Source organism: Alnus glutinosa, chromosome 10 (assembly GCF_958979055.1).
Source record: "Alnus glutinosa chromosome 10, dhAlnGlut1.1, whole genome shotgun sequence".
NCBI classification, from domain to species: domain Eukaryota; kingdom Viridiplantae; phylum Streptophyta; class Magnoliopsida; order Fagales; family Betulaceae; genus Alnus; species Alnus glutinosa.
The window spans coordinates 15,036,818-15,054,907 of record NC_084895.1 but is presented as its reverse complement, the minus strand read 5'-3'; the positions used below and the strand labels follow the sequence as shown (position 1 = coordinate 15,054,907).

Here is an 18,090-nt window from a genome sequence, read left to right as displayed (position 1 = left end):
TAAGGTAATTTTTGCTATTTATTTATCATTTGTTTTCTTTTTTTCGTTGGTAATTTATGACATTTTTCCGTAACTTATATGAATGGCTGTGCAAGATGATCGTGATTGCAATTTTTTTCATTGGTTGATCTCGAAATGTGGAAATATGGATTAAGAGTAATGAGCTGGCTGAAGGAAAAATAAGAGGGAATGAAGGCTGAAGTTGCGAGAGTTAAAAAAAAATGATGGATACTAACAAAATACAAGGCGAATATGTACCAAGCTACCTTAGTTTTTGCTATTTTTCTTATGCTAGTGGTTACAACAATACTAGTGTTACTGAAAGATGATGTTAAGAATTGAACCATTTCATGTAGCTTTGGGAGCACAAAATTTAGGAAGTGAACCTTTCCAGAACTTTGTGTAGTACTTTCTATCTGTATATGTGTATTTGGTTGTTTTGAATAACTGCAGCTTTGGGTTTGTTACATTTTCTTTTATGTGTGATGGAAAACTTGATAAAAAATAAAAAAAATAAAATAAAATAAAAAAAAAAAAAAAAATTCACACATTCCAAGGGTCCAATAATCATTGCAATATTGATATTGTCAACAGGTTATAACATGCCATAATTCATAAAGAGATTACTAGCTGATTAACTGAGCCATAGTTCATAAAGTGAATATTGTTAACTTAAGTAAGAATCCATATGACTTCAACATACTGTGATGGCCTTCAAAACAGTCACAAAACAGACAAAATTAACAAAAGATTTAAAATACAAAATCAACAGGATCCATATTACTTCAACACCATTGCTTTCGGCATGAGTATACGTGCCGTGGCAATCATCAGAATCATCTCCCATATTTCAACTGGCTGAACCAAGAAAAATAAAGAAGTCGGTCAAGATCCTAAAAAAAACAGTAAACAATCTGTAAAGAGATGAACATAAACAGCCCCAAGCAGAGATAGTTAAACATTACAAAATGTTTAAGAAGGTTGCCTTCTTTTTTTCAGTGGCGGGGACTAGAAAGAACATAATGACAACAGATAACTTATGGAGGAAAAAATTAATGGCAACAGATAACTAATCATGCATCTAGCATTCACCTGCATAGGAATTGAAATTAATATAGCTATATATCAACTTTTAAATTTTGAGCTCAAATGCTGCAAAAGCAAAATTGATATAGAAAACATAGATTATTAGCCAAAAAGAAAAATTTCCTACAAGCAACAAACTAAACAAACAGGAAACAGCAGTGATGATAGGATAGTAATGATCCACTTAATTTTGTCATTTTCTTCTACAATTCTACTATTAAGTAAAGCAACATCTCCAGCAATCATGCAGAAATGATGCTCAAGAGGCCCCTTACAGACCTGCCTATTGCTTGATTTTGGGCTGGATCTGCAGGCACTGAAGTTTTTACTGTCTATTTCTGGAGAATCCTCTTTTCTAAATTGTATGAGTCTACTCACCTGATCAATTTTGTAATATCATGAATCATTTAGTCATCATGAGGAATTTCTCTTTTTTGAGAGTAAGATCTGGTAGTTGAGATTAGAGCCACAAGCAGCCATTTTATGTTCATTATGTAAAGGTAGAATTCAACTAGGGGCAAATATCTTGATATTCACTTTGAATCATGCAGAGACGAACATAAACAGCCAAAGAGTCATAGCAAGCATCCACTCATACAATGATGAGGCTCTCCCAACAAGTTTTGCCTCATCTTATTTCCTAAGTTCTCATACGGTAGGCTTTGCAATATACCATTTGTATTTGGGGACAAAAACCAAAGATTGCCAGCAAGGTTTACATCCATGAATAAGGTTCAGAGAGAGGCCACATCGCAGATACAAGTTCCGATTTTCTATTTCCTTCTCTTTTGACAAACAGGGGAAAGAATACTCACAGTAGATATGTAGCAAACACTTTTCTATTTCCTTCTCCTAGACCTTCACTGCATGTTCTTCCCTCCATTCATGAGATCCCTGCAAATTATGACAAAAAGCATTACAGATGGTAGGAGGTATTTTATTCAAGTCAATAAACTAACTTTTTTTTATCATATCCTTCAGTGACTCAGTCTGCTCACCTGTACATCAATCACTAAATGAACAAGGCAATACACATGCTCACCCAATCCAATCAATGAGGGAAAATTTCTTTGTACAGTTTCCCTTTTCCCTTTCAGTGAATAAAAGGCAGCTTATTTTCTAAAATTTCTGAAAAGCCAAATTCAAATGCTATGCATTCAGTATCTTCATTTTAACCAATGTCGCATTTGAGGGCAATGCTTCCTGACTATCTTCTGTAGCCTAGATATAGGAATACTTCTTGACTCCTCAACAACCATAAAGTGTAACCAAACCATTTAATCACAGCCGATATGCTTCTATCAGCTATTAATGGTTTAAGGCAACCCATACATTCTTAAACTGAAATATTATTTTGGCAAGTGTTCTTAAACCAGTATACTACTGGAAAGAGATGCATAATCCATTATCCTAAGATTGGGCTTTTATAATTTTTCGAAGTAGGAACATGATTATGAATACTTGATTCAGAAAGGTTCAGAAAACCAGAAACTTTGATCCATAAATAAGAAACTCCCCACAAATTGGAATTTGACAATATCTAGCCCATAAATGCTTGAAACCTTCCCTTTTCATTTATTGATCAAAATTTAATAAAGAATCATTAGAATCATCTCCCATATTTCAACTGGCTGAACCAAGAAAAATAAAGAAGTCGGTCAAGATCCTAATAAAAACTGTAAACAATCTGTAAAGAGATGAACATAAACAGCCCCAAGCAGAGATAGTTAAACATTACAAAATGTTTAAGAAGGTTGCCTTCTTTTTTTCAGTGGTGGGTACTAGAAAGAACATAATGGCAACAGATAACTTATGGAGGAAAAAATTAATGGCAACAGATAACTAATCATGCATCTAGCATTCACCTGCATAGGAATTGCAATTAATATAGCTATATATCAACTTTTAAATTTTGAGCTCAAATGCTGCAAAAGCAAAATTGATATAGAAAACATAGATTATTAGCCAAAAAGAAAAATTTCCTACAAGCAACAAACTAAACAAACAGGAAACAGCAGTGATAGAGCAACATCTCCAGCAATCATGCAGAAATGATGCTCAAGAGGCCCCTTACAGACCTGCCTATTGCTTGATTTTGGGCTGGATCTGCAGGCACTGAAGTTTTTACTGTCTATTTCTGGAGAATCCTCTTTTCTAAATGGTATGAGTCTACCCACCTGATCAATTTTGTAATATCATGAATCATTTTGCCATCATGAGGAATTTCTCTTTTTCGAGAGTAAGATCTGGTAGTTGAGATTAGAGCCGCAAGCAGCCATTTTATGTTCATCATGTAAAGGTAGAATTCAACTAGGGGCAAATATCTTGATATTCACTTTGAATCATGCAGAGATGAACATAAACAGCCAAAGAGTTACAGCAAGCATCCACTCATACAATGATGAGGCTCTCCAAACTAGTTTTGCCTCATCTTATTTCCCAAGTTCTCATACGGTAGCCTTTGCAATATACCATTTGTATTTGGGGACAAAAACAAAAGATTGCCGGCAAGGTTTACATCCATGAATAAGGTTCAGAGAAACAGGGGAAAGAATACTCACAGTAGATATGTAGCAAACACTTTTCTATTTCCTTCTCCTAGACCTTCACTGCATGTTCTTCCCTTCATTCATGAGATCCCTGCAAATTATGACAAAAGCATTACAGATAGTAGGAGGCATTTTACTCAAGTCATTAGACTAATGCTTTTTTTTATCCTATTCTTCAGTGACACAGTCTGCTCACCTGCACATCAATCACTAAATGAACAAGGCAATAGGCATGCTGACCCAATCCAATCAAAAGACTACTATATCCTGTAAATTTCACAGATATGCTTTACACGTGCTTATATGAGCTGTTATGAGCTGTATTTTCTTGTTAGATAGTTAGACCACATGTTTAATATCCAGACTGTTTCTGGATTACAGATGTAACTTAGTAGATATTTTTCTTTCTTTACCTTTGTAATCGTACAGTATATAAGTTGTATTCTGTTTTCTTTCTCATAATTACATAATGAAAGCAAGTCTCAAATTCTCTCCAAATACATCTTGTTCTTCATCCTCTGTTGTTGATTTACATCTTCTGTGATAGTTTACTATCTGAAATGGTATCAGAGCAGCAGGTATTGATCATCGCTGTTCTTCTCTGATTGTTCTTTGTTCTCTGATTGATCTTCATTGAATTCTCTGTTTTTCTTTGATTCAATTCATATTGTTCTTGATTGAATTTCTTGATCCTCCTTTCAATATTCTGATTCAAAATGCCTTCTGCTAATCCTCAAACTTCTAATAATGAAGTCGAATTTGTGGAATTTGTTCTACCAAATTCTACATCAAATTCTGCGCCTTCTGCTGCAGAATTTTCCAATCCCTACTATCTTCATCACGGAGATAGTCCAGGGACTCTCCTTGTTTCTCAGCCTTTAGTTGGAAACAATTATCATACTTGGAAACGATCAATGGTAATGGCGCTTTCTGCCAAGAATAAGTTAGGTTTTATAGACGGTTCTTTGGTAAAACCTAATGTCGAATCTCCTGAGTACTTTGCTTGGAACAGATGCAATAATATGGTGCTTTCGTGGATTCTCAACTCTGTTTCTCAAGAGATCTCTGCAAGCATTATTTTCATTGAATCCGCTCATGAGATGTGGAACGATATCAAAGAGCGATTTTCTCAGTCCAATGGACCTCGTATTTTCCAACTACAGAAGGCTATATCTGCTCTTTCACAGAATAGCAACTCTGTTACTTCTTACTATACTGCTCTCAAGGGTCTTTGGGACGAATTGAACAATTATCGTCCCTTGCCTCTCTGTTCCTGTGGGACTTCCCGAACAATTCATGAATTTCAGATGCAAGAATATGCCTATCAGTTCTTAATGGGACTCAATGAGTCTTATTCTCATGTCCGTGGGCAAATTTTGCTTATGGATCCCTTACCATCCATAAACAAAATTTTTTCCATGGTTGTTCAAGAGGAGAGGCAGAGAGAGATTACTTCTACATTCTTTGCTCCTATCAGTGATACTCCAGCTGCTATGGTGACAAGATATAATTCTTCGAAGCCATCAACTTTCCAAGGTCAAAAGACATAGTATCCTCGTAAAGAGCGTCCCATGTGTACTCATTGTGGTCTTCTTGGGCATACAATTGAGAAATGCTACAAGTTGCATGGATATCCTCCCGGATATAAATTCACAAAGGGCAAGCAAATTTTTTCAGCTAATCAAGTTTCTGAATGTTCCATGTCTCAGCCTCAGCCTCAGCTTCCTATCACTTCTGATCAGTGTCAACAACTATTGGCACTACTACGGGCTAAGGTTGCTGATGATATTTCGGTTCCACCTGCTCCAAATGATAATCAAGATCATTTGTTCTCTGAGATAACAGGTAATCCTTTTTGTTTTTCTGCTTTTCAAACACATAATCTTGAAGGAAAACATTCGGTTTTCTCTTCACAATCTCTTTTTCAATTAGCTATACATAATTCTCATAGGTATCTGTGGGTCATTGACACGGGTGCCACAGATCATATTGTTTGCTCAGTTTCATTTCTTACATCTATTACTTCTCTTGTTACTAAAAAGGTCCGATTACCAAATGGCAATTCTACAGTTGTCACACACATTGGCACTGTTAAAATTTCTGCCAGTTTAATTTTGACTAATGTCTTGTGTGTTCCCTCTTTTTCTTTTAATCTCATCTCTGTGAGCAAGTTAGTTAAGTTCTTTAACTGCTGCTGTATTTTCTTGTCTGAATTTTGTTTCATTCAGCAAGTGTCCGGCTGGAAGACGATTGGGCTGGGTAAGGAAATTTGTGGTCTCTATCATCTTCTCCAGCATAACTTGGATGACCTTTTACCATTGTCTGTTCCTACTTTGAATTCTGTTTCAATAACACCTGTATCACACATTGGTAGCACTTTACCTTCAGTTACTTCTGTAAATAATTCTGTACATATTTCTGCCAATGTGTGGCACTCTAGGCTTAGTCACTTGTCTGATTCAAGATTACTTTTGCTTCACAATGTAATTCCTGGTTTATCCAGTACTTCAAATAAAAATTGCTCAGTTTGTCCTTTAGCTAAACAACATCGCATTTCTTTTCCTATTAGTAATACTTCTTCCACATGCATTTTTGATATCATTCATTGTGATATTTGGGGTCCTTTTTCAACACCTTCTTCAAATAATTCCCGATTCTTCCTCACTATTGTTGATGATTTTAGCCGATTCACTTGGGTATTTTTAATGTCTCATAAATCTCAGACACGATTTCTTCTTACTTCATTCTTTTCTTTAGTAGAGACTCAATTCAATGTCAAAATCAAATGTTTAAGATCTGATAATGGCAGTGAGTTTCATATGCCTGATTTCTTTTCTTCCAAAGGAGTTATACATCAATGCACTTGTGTTGAAACTCCTCAACAAAACGCAGTGGCTGAGAGAAAGCATCAACATCTTTTAAATGTTGCCCGTGCTCTTCGATTTCAGGCTCATTTGCCTCTTAAATTTTGGGGTGAATGTATTCTTACAGCAGCCTATCTCATCAACCGCACCCCAACTCCCTTACTCAATAACACAACTCCTTTTGAACGTTTGTATTCCATTGTTCCTACATATTCTCATCTTAAAGTGTTTGGATGTTTGTGTTATGCTTCCACACTTTCTAGAAATCGCACCAAATTCGATCCTAGGGCCCGAGCTTGTATTTTTCTTGGTTACCCTTCTGGTGTCAAAGGCTACCGGCTTTATGATATTACTCTTAAACATTTCTTCATATCTCGGGATGTTGTATTTCATGAGACAATTTTTCCTTATTCTTCTCCACATTCAATTTCTTCAACACCTTCTTGTTCTAATCAACTTGTTTTACCTAAGTCTATTCCTTCTTTTGATATTTTTCCATCTTCTACTACTTTTCCTACTTCCTCCTCTCCTTCTGTATCTCATATTCCTACTGATTCTCCTAGTAGTATCATACAACAATCTATTTCTCCTTCCAATTCTCATTCTGTTCCTTCCATTCCTATTCGGAAATCTACCAGGTCTAAGTGTCAACCAAGTTATTTGCAGGATTATCATTGTCATTTGGCTGCCACTTCTTCCCCGGTTCCATCTTCAACCATGCCACTTCCGGTTCTTTCTTCAGGTATTCCTTCTTTTGGTTTATCATCTTATCTTTCTTATGATAAACTCTCTTCTAATCATAAATGTTTTAGCTTATCTGTTTCTTCTTATTTTGAGCCTCGGTTTTATCATCAAGCGGCTAAGATTCCTCATTGGCGTGATGCCATGCGAGCTGAAATTGATGCCCTTGAGGCTAACCATACATGGAAATTGGTTGATCTTCCTCCGAGTAAGCATGCTATTGGTTGTAAGTGGGTTTACAAGGTTAAGTTGAAAGCTGATGGTAGTCTTGAGAGATACAAGGCTCGGTTAGTTGCTAAGGGTTATACCCAACGTGAAGGATTGGATTTCTATGAAACTTTCTCTCCGGTTGCTAAGTTGACAACTGTGAGATGTTTACTTGCAGTGGCTGCGGCAAAGAACTGGTTTTTACACCAATTGGATGTTAACAATGCTTTCCTCCATGGGGATTTGCATGAGGAGGTTTACATGGAGCTGCCTCCTGGTTTTTCTTCTAAGAGTTCTCAAGTATGTCAGCTCACCAAATCACTTTATGGATTGAAACAAGCATCTAGACAGTGGTTCTCTAAATTTTCCTCCACTTTACTTAGCCTTGGGTTTTTACAATCCAAATCTGATTATAGTCTATTCACAAGACAGATTGGTACTTCTTTTCTTGTTCTTCTTGTCTATGTTGATGACATAGTATTGGCTGGAAACAATTCTGCAGACATTGCATCTTTTATTCAATTGCTGAATCTGAAATTCAAACTTAAGGATTTGGGTGATTTGAAGTATTTTCTGGGCTTAGAAGTTGCTCGAAAGTCCACTGGTATTTCTGTGTGTCAGAGGAAGTATGCTCTGGAAATTTTAGAAGATTCAGGTTTACTTGCATCTAAACCTGTAAATTTTCCTATGTATAGTAACCTTAGACTTTCTAAGCTTGAAGGTGATCTTTTAGATGATCCTTCTGTTTATCGTCGCCTGGTTGGTCGCTTGCTTTACTTAACAATTACTAGACCTGATTTGGCTTACTCGGTACAAGTATTAAGTCAATTTATGTCCACTCCTCGGAAACCTCATCTGGATGCAGCATTTAGAGTTCTTCGGTATGTTAAGTCTGCTCCCAGTCAAGGTCTTTTCTTCTCTGCCCAATGTGATTTCAAATTGAAATCTTTCTGTGATGCTGATTGGGCTGCCTGTCCAGACACTAGGCGATCAGTTACTGGCTTCTGCCTATTCCTTGGTGATTCCCTTATTTCTTGGAAGTCCAAGAAGCAACAGACTGTGTCTCGGTCATCTGCTGAATCTGAGTATAGGGCCATGGCTGTGGCATGTTGTGAGATCATGTGGATTTCCTCTTTACTTAAGGATCTTCATGCTTATTCTCCTCACTCTGCTTTACTCTTTTGTGACTCACAAGCTGCTCTACACATTGTTGCCAACCCCGTTTTCCACGAACGAACAAAGCATATTGACATCGACTGCCACCTTGTTCGTGAACAGATTCAAAAGGGTGTTATTCGAACTCTTCATGTCAAATCTGATCATCAGCTTGCTGACATTTTTACTAAGCCTCTTGGCTTTGCTCCATTTTCTGCAATCACTTCCAAGATGAACCTCTTAAATATATACGGTTCATCTTGAGGGGGGGTTTCACAGTTATGCTTTACACGTGCTTATATGAGCTGTTATGAGCTGTATTTTCTTGTTAGATAGTTAGACCACGTGTTTAATATCCAGACTGTTTCTGGATTACAGATGTAACTTAGTAGATATTTTTCTTTCTTTACCTTTGTAATCGTACAGTATATAAGTTGTATTCTGTTTTCTTTCTCATAATTACGTAATGAAAGCAATTCTCAAATTCTCTCCAAATACATCTTGTTCTTCATCCTCTGTTGTTGATTTACATCTTCTGTGATAGTTTACTATCTGAAAGTAAACGAGGGAAAATTTCCTTGTACAGTTTCCCTTTTCCCTTTCAGTGAATAAAAGGTAACTCATTTTCTAAAATTTCTGAAAAGCCAAATTCAAATGCTATGATGCGTTCAGTATCTTCATTTTAACCAATGTCGCATTTGAGGCAATGCTTCCTAACTTAGCACGAGGTAATGTCATTTCAGTTTGTAGGTTCCTTTTCACTTCCCTATCCCCTAAACAGGGACGGAGCCAGAAAGTATTTTGGACAGGGACTAAGCCGCTAAGACGTGAATTACAAATATATTAAAATAGGGGTAAGGGTCAAAGCATGAATAAGAAATATATTAAGATTGAAAATGAAATAAATATATAAAAACAAAATTAGCATCAATTCAGTTTTGAAAAAAAAAATAATAATAAACAAAATAAAATATACAAAATAAGTGTTTCATAATACATCAAATTTCAGCCAAAACCCCTATCAAAATGGAAACCGTCACTTTTTTGAATCCCGAAAATCATCTATGATTGAATTTATGCAAATTGTTGCAGCAACTTCACTTTCGATGTACATCATTAGAGAATTCGTCAAAAATTCATCTTCAATTTTGTTGCAAAGCCTAGTTTTGACATTATTCATGTCTGCTTGTTCCCGCACAAAACCATCTTTGTCCACAAATCTTAAAACTAAAGCCATTTGCTCATTCATTGACTCATCACAAGCTTCATCAACAATTATGCAAAACTTTGCATTACTAACTTCTTTGCGAATTGCCTCATTCACTTTGGTTGAAAAAATTTGTAAAATTTCTTTTTGAATCATTGGTAATGTGTAAGAGGCATTTTTTGGAGCTTTAGCTATCACTTCAGCAATCTGTTCATTTTTTGTTTGGCATAAACAAGCTCCGTTCCAAACCCAAACCCAAACGGCCAAACCACTTTCAAGCCAGAAACAAGCTCGTTTTACCGGTGCAAAAACTCCAAGGACGGAGCCAGTTCTAGACTTTTCCAATTCCAAAAGAAGAAAATACATTTAAGTTAGGGTTTTTAGAACTTACAAAGTTACAATCCAACTATCCAAGTCTCTGAGATGAGAGATCCGTCCAATAGGCCGCCCCGCCAATGGGAATCATAGTCCATAGATGAGATCCAATGACGAAGGAGGTTAGGTGAGGACCGTGAGTTCGATTTTTTTTTATTTTTCAAAATTTGTTCTCTACCTTTTTTTTTTTCCTTGTGTATTGTAGTAGATGAATTTTTGTTTGGCCATATTTCAAATTGAAAATTTCAAAATAGTTATAATTTTCTACACATACACGGTTAGGCATGACAAGATTTTTTACATTCATTCTTGCATTAAAATCGCATGGGGTGTTGTCTTTTAGACAAAGTAATTATATCTCTTATCATTCCATACAATCCTCCACGCCACTTTTGGCATTAAAAAAAAATTAATTTGTCAAAATTCCTTAAATCACTTCATTCTTAAAAACCTTAGAAACAAAATTGAACCCAAGACACAAACCCTAGCCTCCATTCTCTAACCTAACTATATACATTAAACTTTTATCTATTTTCTCTCTTCTCATTTTTCTAATAAAATACACAGCCGTCTCTCTCAATTCTTCTTATTCTACCATTTTTTTTCAAGAACACCAAAACCTAGCACTACCCATTAGACTTCAAGAAAATCTCAATGTACTCTCTCTCTCTCTCTCCCCCAAATTTATATCAAACCACATGGTTGTAAAGGAAAATAAAGGTCATCACCAAGTCATTTCAACTTCTCATTTTCTTGCACACAGTAAGTTTCTTGACCTTTCTTTTTCTCTTCCCTAGCAAAATATTTCAATGGCTTCAATAGATCAATATATGTCTATTTGGATAACCTCAAATCATATATTATCACTATTAATTTCACTAACTTTGTTTTCTGCTACCATGTTTAAGATATTATAACATAAACTAAAGGCATGTGTTTACTGATTTTAATCATTTAATATTTAGTCAACATGAAATAGCATTACCTTGTGACAAACCATGAGTATACCTGGGATTTATTTTATTTAATGAAGGATTTACATAGTAACATAGTAATATCATATTTAAGATGCATGATAGATTCAAATATTACATATACCCAAATCCATTTATCAAAGTTACTAAAAAGTCATCACTTATTTTGCAAGTTTAAGAATTTACGTTAAGATCTCTATATCATAGTTTTAAAACACATATGGATCAACCAAGGAGTGAGAACACGTAGCCGAACCATGTAGTGTGTTCGTATAATTATAGTTTTCAAAATACTATGCATAAATCGTCATTAATGATTTAAGAAACATATTTTTATGTAATAATAATTTAAGGATTTGATTAGGAACATGGAAAAGTGAGGAAAGTCAGGACCTTACAAGGCTTAATTTTCCATGAAAACAATTTTAATTAAAAATATAAACTATATTTTATGTTAACTATGCGAATTTTCATTAAACTAGTTAATTAATTGTGTTGCTTTCACAAAAAATGTTTTAAATGATTTATGGTTTGGATTAGTTCAAGGAGTACAAAAAGAAAAAGAAAATAAAATAAAAATAAAAGAAAAGGAAAATGTTTAGGAGATGCATTTGATCTATTTTACTAAAGTTTTGGACCCGAGTAGTTGTTTTAGTTAGGTAGATCGGTTGGTCTTAGTTAGGCTAGCAGTCAGATATTAATATAACCGTACATTTGGTTCAGGTAGTTGCTAGACAAGAGCACATTTTAGTAGCAGTATTGAGGCAAGTGGATCCTTAATTCATTCTAAATATAATTTCATTGCATAATATCATTATAAAATATCTTTATTTCTTTATGAAAATTTCTTATGCTATATTATCCTTATGTTTACATTAGTAATTGTGCTTACATGAAATAATTTTTATAAGAGTTTTAAATCCTTAGAATTATTTTATATCACTCAACTTGGTATGGATACAACCCTTAACTTTTATAGAACTTTTAAATGAAAGGCCATTTGGTTTAGAAAATTATATTTTTTGGAAAGTTCTCAATTATTCTATTGAAGGTAAGTTTCCAATTATAGAAAGTTGTGAATAAAGAAAGTTATAATGTTATGAAAACCCTCCCACACGTATTCCTAACAAGTTTCATGAGAAGTAAAGGAAAGAGAAATAATTTACTATGCCAACAACACATTTGTGGAGGAGGTTATTTTGGCCCCAGAGATATTCACAGATGTATGACCTTGGTACCGTTGCTCGAGATGAAAGCGCAACCGCTGAAAGACATTGAGAAGGAAGTAATTCATCTCTATGCCATGCTAGGTGCACTTCGATTAATTAGCTGACGGGAAAGTTTGCAGCCACAACCGCTGTCATGGTCACAAGGACCACGCAACCCTAGTACACAGAGCGTAATAGTGTACATGGGCCCTAAAATGAGGAATTTTATTTATAATCAAATATTTATATGATTTAAGTGAAATAATAAATTTATATTTTATATCTTCCCATGATTTAAAGAGTAAGAGTGTTACAAGTACACTTTTAAAGAAAATGAATTTAATTCAACCATTTTATGATTAAGGTTTTTCTTATGGAGAATTTCTCACTCACCCTTACTTTGTTTTGTTTTCGGGTTATGAGCAAGCTTTAGGACGCTAGAATGTGGGGTTAGAAGATCCATAGAGACCACGGTCATGAAACATTTTTTCTTAAATAAGTTTAGTTATAAAATGAGAATTTTTTTATCGTCATCATGATTTTTGACCAAACATTTCCGCTTTTACTATTTTTTTTTTTTATTTGACACAATATTCTTAATATGCATTTAAGTCAGCATTTAGTTAATTATTCTGATAACCTTATAATACTTTGCGCCTCTAAGAGAACAAGTAGACAAACCTAGCCCTAGTGGCTAGGGATGTTACATGAAGGATGATCAATATTGAAGATCGAGAGAATAGCAATTCCATTCAACGTAATAAGACCCTTGCTTCAGTCGTTCAGTGTAAGCAAGGCTCAAACTCAAAGAACCCAGCAGTGTAAGTCATCCTCACGCTCTCCCCTACACCTCTTTCATTTGACATCTACAGCATCATCAACAATAACAAGAACCATCCCATTTTTTCTTCACTAAAAAAAGATGAATAAGAAGTTGAAAAACATGACCAAAAATAAAAATCAAAGAAAACCAAACGTTTTGATACTGAGAGAGAAAAATGAAGAAAATAAAGGCGAAGAAGGTGGGTACTTCAAGTTCTATAAAGATGGAAATAAAAAAGACGAGTAATTTACCTGATTAAGTCGAAGATGCATGGGTGCTTGAATTTCTTCTTGAGAAGGTTACCGTAACTCTAACTCTGGAATGTGAGCAATTTTTCCCCAATCCTCACCTGTGTCTCTCTTGCATCTTTGCAATAAGATAGGACAATCCTCAATTTTTAGCCTTCGCAAAGAGGTTAGCCTACCCATTCCTTCGGGCAGTGATGACAAATTGGAGCATCGAGAAATTTCAAAGATTTGAAGGGATTTGCAGTTGTGGATCCAGTCTGGTACAACCGTCAAGCTTTCACAATTCCAAATCTGGAGCTTTTGTAGAGTGGTAACATGTTGAAGCCCTGAAGGGAGAGACAACAATTTTGGAAGTCCAGAGAAGTAAAGAAAGAAGAGGCTTGTAAGGGCTTGCCATTGCATCTCATCTTCATCATTGGCTAACTCAAGCTTAGGACAATCCACAAGAAACAGTACTTGAAGGGAAGTGAAATGTTGGAGTGGAATGGTTATTAGGTCCATAATGGAACGTAGTGTCAAACGCTTCAATTTTGAGAGAGGAGTGGATGAAGAGGAGCTTGTTGCTATTGATGTTGGGCTTTGGAGTACTGCCATATTCATCATTATTGTATGTTGCAGCGGCTTCCAACTAGTATTGTCTAGAACCAAGTCTTCTTCAAGATGTGGAAACATTGGCATGGAAGTCAACATAGGGCACTTAGATATCCTTACTTCTGAGAGACGAGGAAAGGATGTGAGTGAAGTATCCTCCGTTATTTCAACGGAATTATGACTCTCACTATTGAGCTTCATAGAAGAATCCCTCCTCCACCACCCCTTGAGATTAGGGCAATTATAGAGCCTGATATTCTCGAGGGATGAGAAAAATGGTTCTAGGGCCGATGAAGGAGAAGAGAAGTCATTGCTATCTGATATGTACTGCATACCATCCATATATTCAAGAAAAAGAGTCTTGAGAGAAGGTAGTCGACTCAATGGTGGCAGATATTGGCATTTCTTACACTTCCGTAATTTAAATGTAATAAGATTTGCGAGCGACGAAACCCAACTCGGAAGCCTTAAACCCATATAGCAATACAACTCTAAAACTTTCAGATTTGGGTGCGGTCGGAAGCCTTCCGATGACATTTCATCCTCGACAACATCCCAATCATTGACATCTCCTTTAGTACTCCAACATAATCTCAAAGAATGAAGATGTTGTTTATCCTTTAGATTCGCAGCCTTATATTCTGATGCAACACCTTTCCCATATCCTAGATTTCTAATCTCTAACCATCCTCTCAACTTATGTAGTCCGTTCAGTTCTTGTAAATCACCGCAATGCCTGGAGTGAGAACACAAGTGGACCACAAATGTTGTTAACGTTTGAAGATTATTCAATTGACCCAATCCATGTGGCATATACATCAAAGCATGACAATCATTTATCTCAAGATGCCTGAGATTGACCAATTTTTTAATGTCTCTCGGCAATTCTTCAAGCGAATAACAACTAAAGAGTATTAGTGTTTGTAAATTATGCAACCTAGTTATAGAATCAGGTAACTTCTTCATTTTCTGATTGTTAGAAAGATCAAGATACCTTAAATGCTTCAACTCCCTGATAGAGCTTGGCACAGAATCAAGATTTCTATTTGATAGATCCAACATACGCAAGAACTTGAAACTTGAAAAAAGTTCATCACAATCAATCTCATACTTATCGTCACTGAGGTAAAGAAGTGTTCGTATCCTACTTGCTTCAAACAATGAAGAAATATGTCTATCGTAACCAACAAGTAATGATACATGACGAGTTTTCTCATCAACGTTTGTCTTCTTATCATCTAATGTGGCGATCAACGATCCTGCCACTGATAGGGCAAGATCATGCATGAGATCATGCATTTTGCATCCAATTACGTCACCAAACTCATCCGTTACTGCTTCTTGAAAGAATGATCTCCATAATAAACCCTTCAAATACTCATTACCAACCTCTTCCAAGCATCGGTCAGATGACTTGACAAATCCTTGTGCTATCCAAAGCTTAACTAGATTTGATGTATCAATCTTATAATCCTTTGGATACAAACTGCAATAAGCAAAGCAGTGCTTCAAATGTGAAGGAAGATGATCATAACTCAGCTTCAGCGTTGGTATGATGTCATTTTCATTCTGAAATATTTTTGAGAGTTCATTGTTCTTAAAAGACAACCACTCAGTTTCAGAATTTTTGGAGCCTAGTAAACTTCCAATTGTCGTTATGGCCAGAGGGACACCTTGACACTTTTTTACGATCTCCTTCCCAAGTGCGACGATGCTTGAATTCTCCGGCTCTTGTCCTTTCGCAAACGCTTTCTGCTTAAATAAAGACCATGATGCGTCTTCAGCTAAACCCTTCAAGGAATATGATTCAACTGTCCCAATAATCTTTGCAACGCTTTCCTGTCGAATGGTCCTTGCAACGACTTCATTTCTGGTAGTCACCAATATTCTACTGCCTCTTGCACCACCCATCAGCACTTCTTTTAAGCGACACCATTTTCCATGATCGCCATTCCACACATCATCCAACACGAGGAAGTATTTCTTTCCGTCGATTTCTTTTAGAAGATAGTTCACCAGTGTATTCATTTCAACAGTCGGTTGTTCCTTGTTTGTTGCAGATTCTAAGATTTTTGCAACAATAGTTTTCACATCGAAGATGTCAGAAACACACACCCACATTTTGAGGTCAAAATGTTTTTGGATTTGCTTATCATTGAAAACGAGTTGAGCAAGTGTAGTCTTTCCCAACCCACCGATGCCAACAATTGGAAGGATTGAAACATTCTCTTCAACGTTGGAGTCCATCAGACAGTCAATAACAGCCTTCTTATCATTCTCTCGCCCAATAACCACTTCCTGGCGTACCAAAGAATGAGTTTGATCCCTGTCCCTGTTCACGACTCGTGTCTCCACATGGCGTACCTCCAAATGGAAATTCTGCCTATCGGCGTTGATGGCATCTAACCTCTTTCTTATGGCCTTAATCTTACGGGTCATTTTAAGACGATAGGCAAGCTGGTTTGATTTGGAAAAGAAAATGCGTACCTGTTTGGCCTTCTTATCATGGGTCATTATTTCTCTCCGTAGAGCTTCAGTGGAAACGGCATCCAGCAAGTCATCCGCATCATAAATGGCATCTTCTAGCCTTCCGAGCCAGCGTCTAACAGCACGATCACCGGCAGCCTGTTTCTCCTCTGCATCAAGAAGCACATCTTTGATTGTTGAAATGGTGTTGGTCAGGCTTTCAATCTCATCTTTGACACCCCACAGCAGTCCGATCTATTCGGCAGCCGGTGAGCCCAAAGTATTAATGATTAGCTCGGCAGTGGCGAAGAGAAGTTCGGCCATTTCTTGAATGTGAGTGAAGGAAGTGAAGTAGTTGAAGACTTGAAGGAAGAGTGAGTGACCCAGAATAAGGCGTGGAAGGCAAACGCGCTTGTTTGATTACGAGCTTGGGGCAAACGTGACACAGCAGCTAACCCTTCGACATGACAAGTTGACAACACACCAGCCTTTATTTCAGCCAGCTGTCTACAAAATATTTGGGTCGAAAATTGAAAATAGGATTTTCTATTAAATTACTGATTTTATCAACTGTTTAATATTTTATTCTTGTCGAAATTACCAACAAGGACATAATAATACTATGAGCAGACGGCAGCGTCATAAAAGAAAACTTTGGGTTCGGGTGTGTTTGAAAAAGAGTTTTAAAGAGAAAAATGAGGAAGGAATTAATTTATGTAATAAAAAAGTGAAAGGAAAGTTTAGATTTTTTTTTTTGTCAAAAAAGAAAAAACTGTTTGGTAATTAAGAAACGAGAAAGAGAGAGAAATTGGTTGAAACTTTTTTTTTTTTTTTTTTTTGAACAAGTGGTATTTCATTACTGAAACATACGCCCAAAGGGCAATACAGACAGAGAACAGAACAAAGAACCACGGCATCACAAGCCAATCTACAACCATCAGAGCCCGAAGGCCATAGGAGTGATTAGGGAAAAAGATTCTCTAACCACAAAGCTAGAAAACTAACTTAGAACAGCTACCAATACGGTAAGCTGTGAAACATAGACAAGAATGTACACCAAACAAATAGAAAAATCTCCGGAAACAAGAAACCGTAAGAAACCGCCGCCAGAGACAACACATGTAGAACACGAACCATCTCCGGGAACCTCTCTTGCGCCAGAACCTTCAAGAGTCCAAATAGTCACCGTCCAAGGCCGGAGAAGCAGACGGTGACCCTCACGCGCAAGACCATGGAAAGGAAGCCCCGGCGCGTGTTGGTCACGCGCCAAACAGGAGCGCACCACACGGACTCGCCGAATGACCACCATGACCGGGGAAGGCCGGCGACCGCAACAAAAAGATCCTTGTCGATGAAATCCCAGCCGAGTTTTGTAGATCTAGATTTGGCAACACCTCAGCCGAAACCACCAACACCCGCCGTTTGTCACGGATCTGAACCAGAAAATCTTCTATTTGTACCAACAAACAACAACAAAACAAAGGAAAAAAACAACAAACAAACACCACTGGATCAAACACCGGGGGAACAAAACCTCCACTGGCAACAAGCCAGGAGGACAAAAACCCCACTAGCCGAAGGCTAGGGGTGGAAGCA

At 36.6% G+C, this 18,090-nt stretch overlaps 1 protein-coding gene across 8 annotated transcripts; it reads right to left on the bottom strand.

Annotated features, from left to right (window-relative positions):
* Nucleotides 1-649: 649 nt before the first annotated feature.
* On the bottom strand, nucleotides 650-16,939 carry LOC133879820 (putative disease resistance protein RGA4). 8 transcript variants are annotated; one of them, XR_009902149.1, is made up of 4 exons: nucleotides 13,441-16,938; nucleotides 3,648-3,726; nucleotides 1,902-1,980; nucleotides 650-858 (listed from the first exon to the last, which is right to left on the bottom strand). XR_009902149.1 is itself a non-coding variant. In XM_062318595.1 (2 exons), exon 1 carries the CDS (start codon nucleotides 16,540-16,542, stop codon nucleotides 13,489-13,491), a length of 3,054 nt encoding a protein of 1,017 aa, XP_062174579.1. In that variant the 5' UTR covers nucleotides 16,543-16,939; the 3' UTR covers nucleotides 12,567-13,278; nucleotides 13,441-13,488. The 8 variants fall into 8 exon arrangements, 1 of the variants encoding a protein (XP_062174579.1); XR_009902153.1 differs by lacking the exon at nucleotides 13,441-16,938 and adding an exon at nucleotides 10,201-10,988; XR_009902154.1 differs by lacking the exon at nucleotides 13,441-16,938 and adding an exon at nucleotides 3,832-3,853.
* Between the last annotated feature and the right edge of the window lie 1,151 nt (nucleotides 16,940-18,090).

What these genes read in the sequence shown, in the direction of transcription:
- LOC133879820 (XM_062318595.1), bottom strand. Translation starts at nt 16,542, where the DNA reads ATGACCCATGATAAGAAGGCCAAACAGGTACGCATTTTCTTTTCCAAA.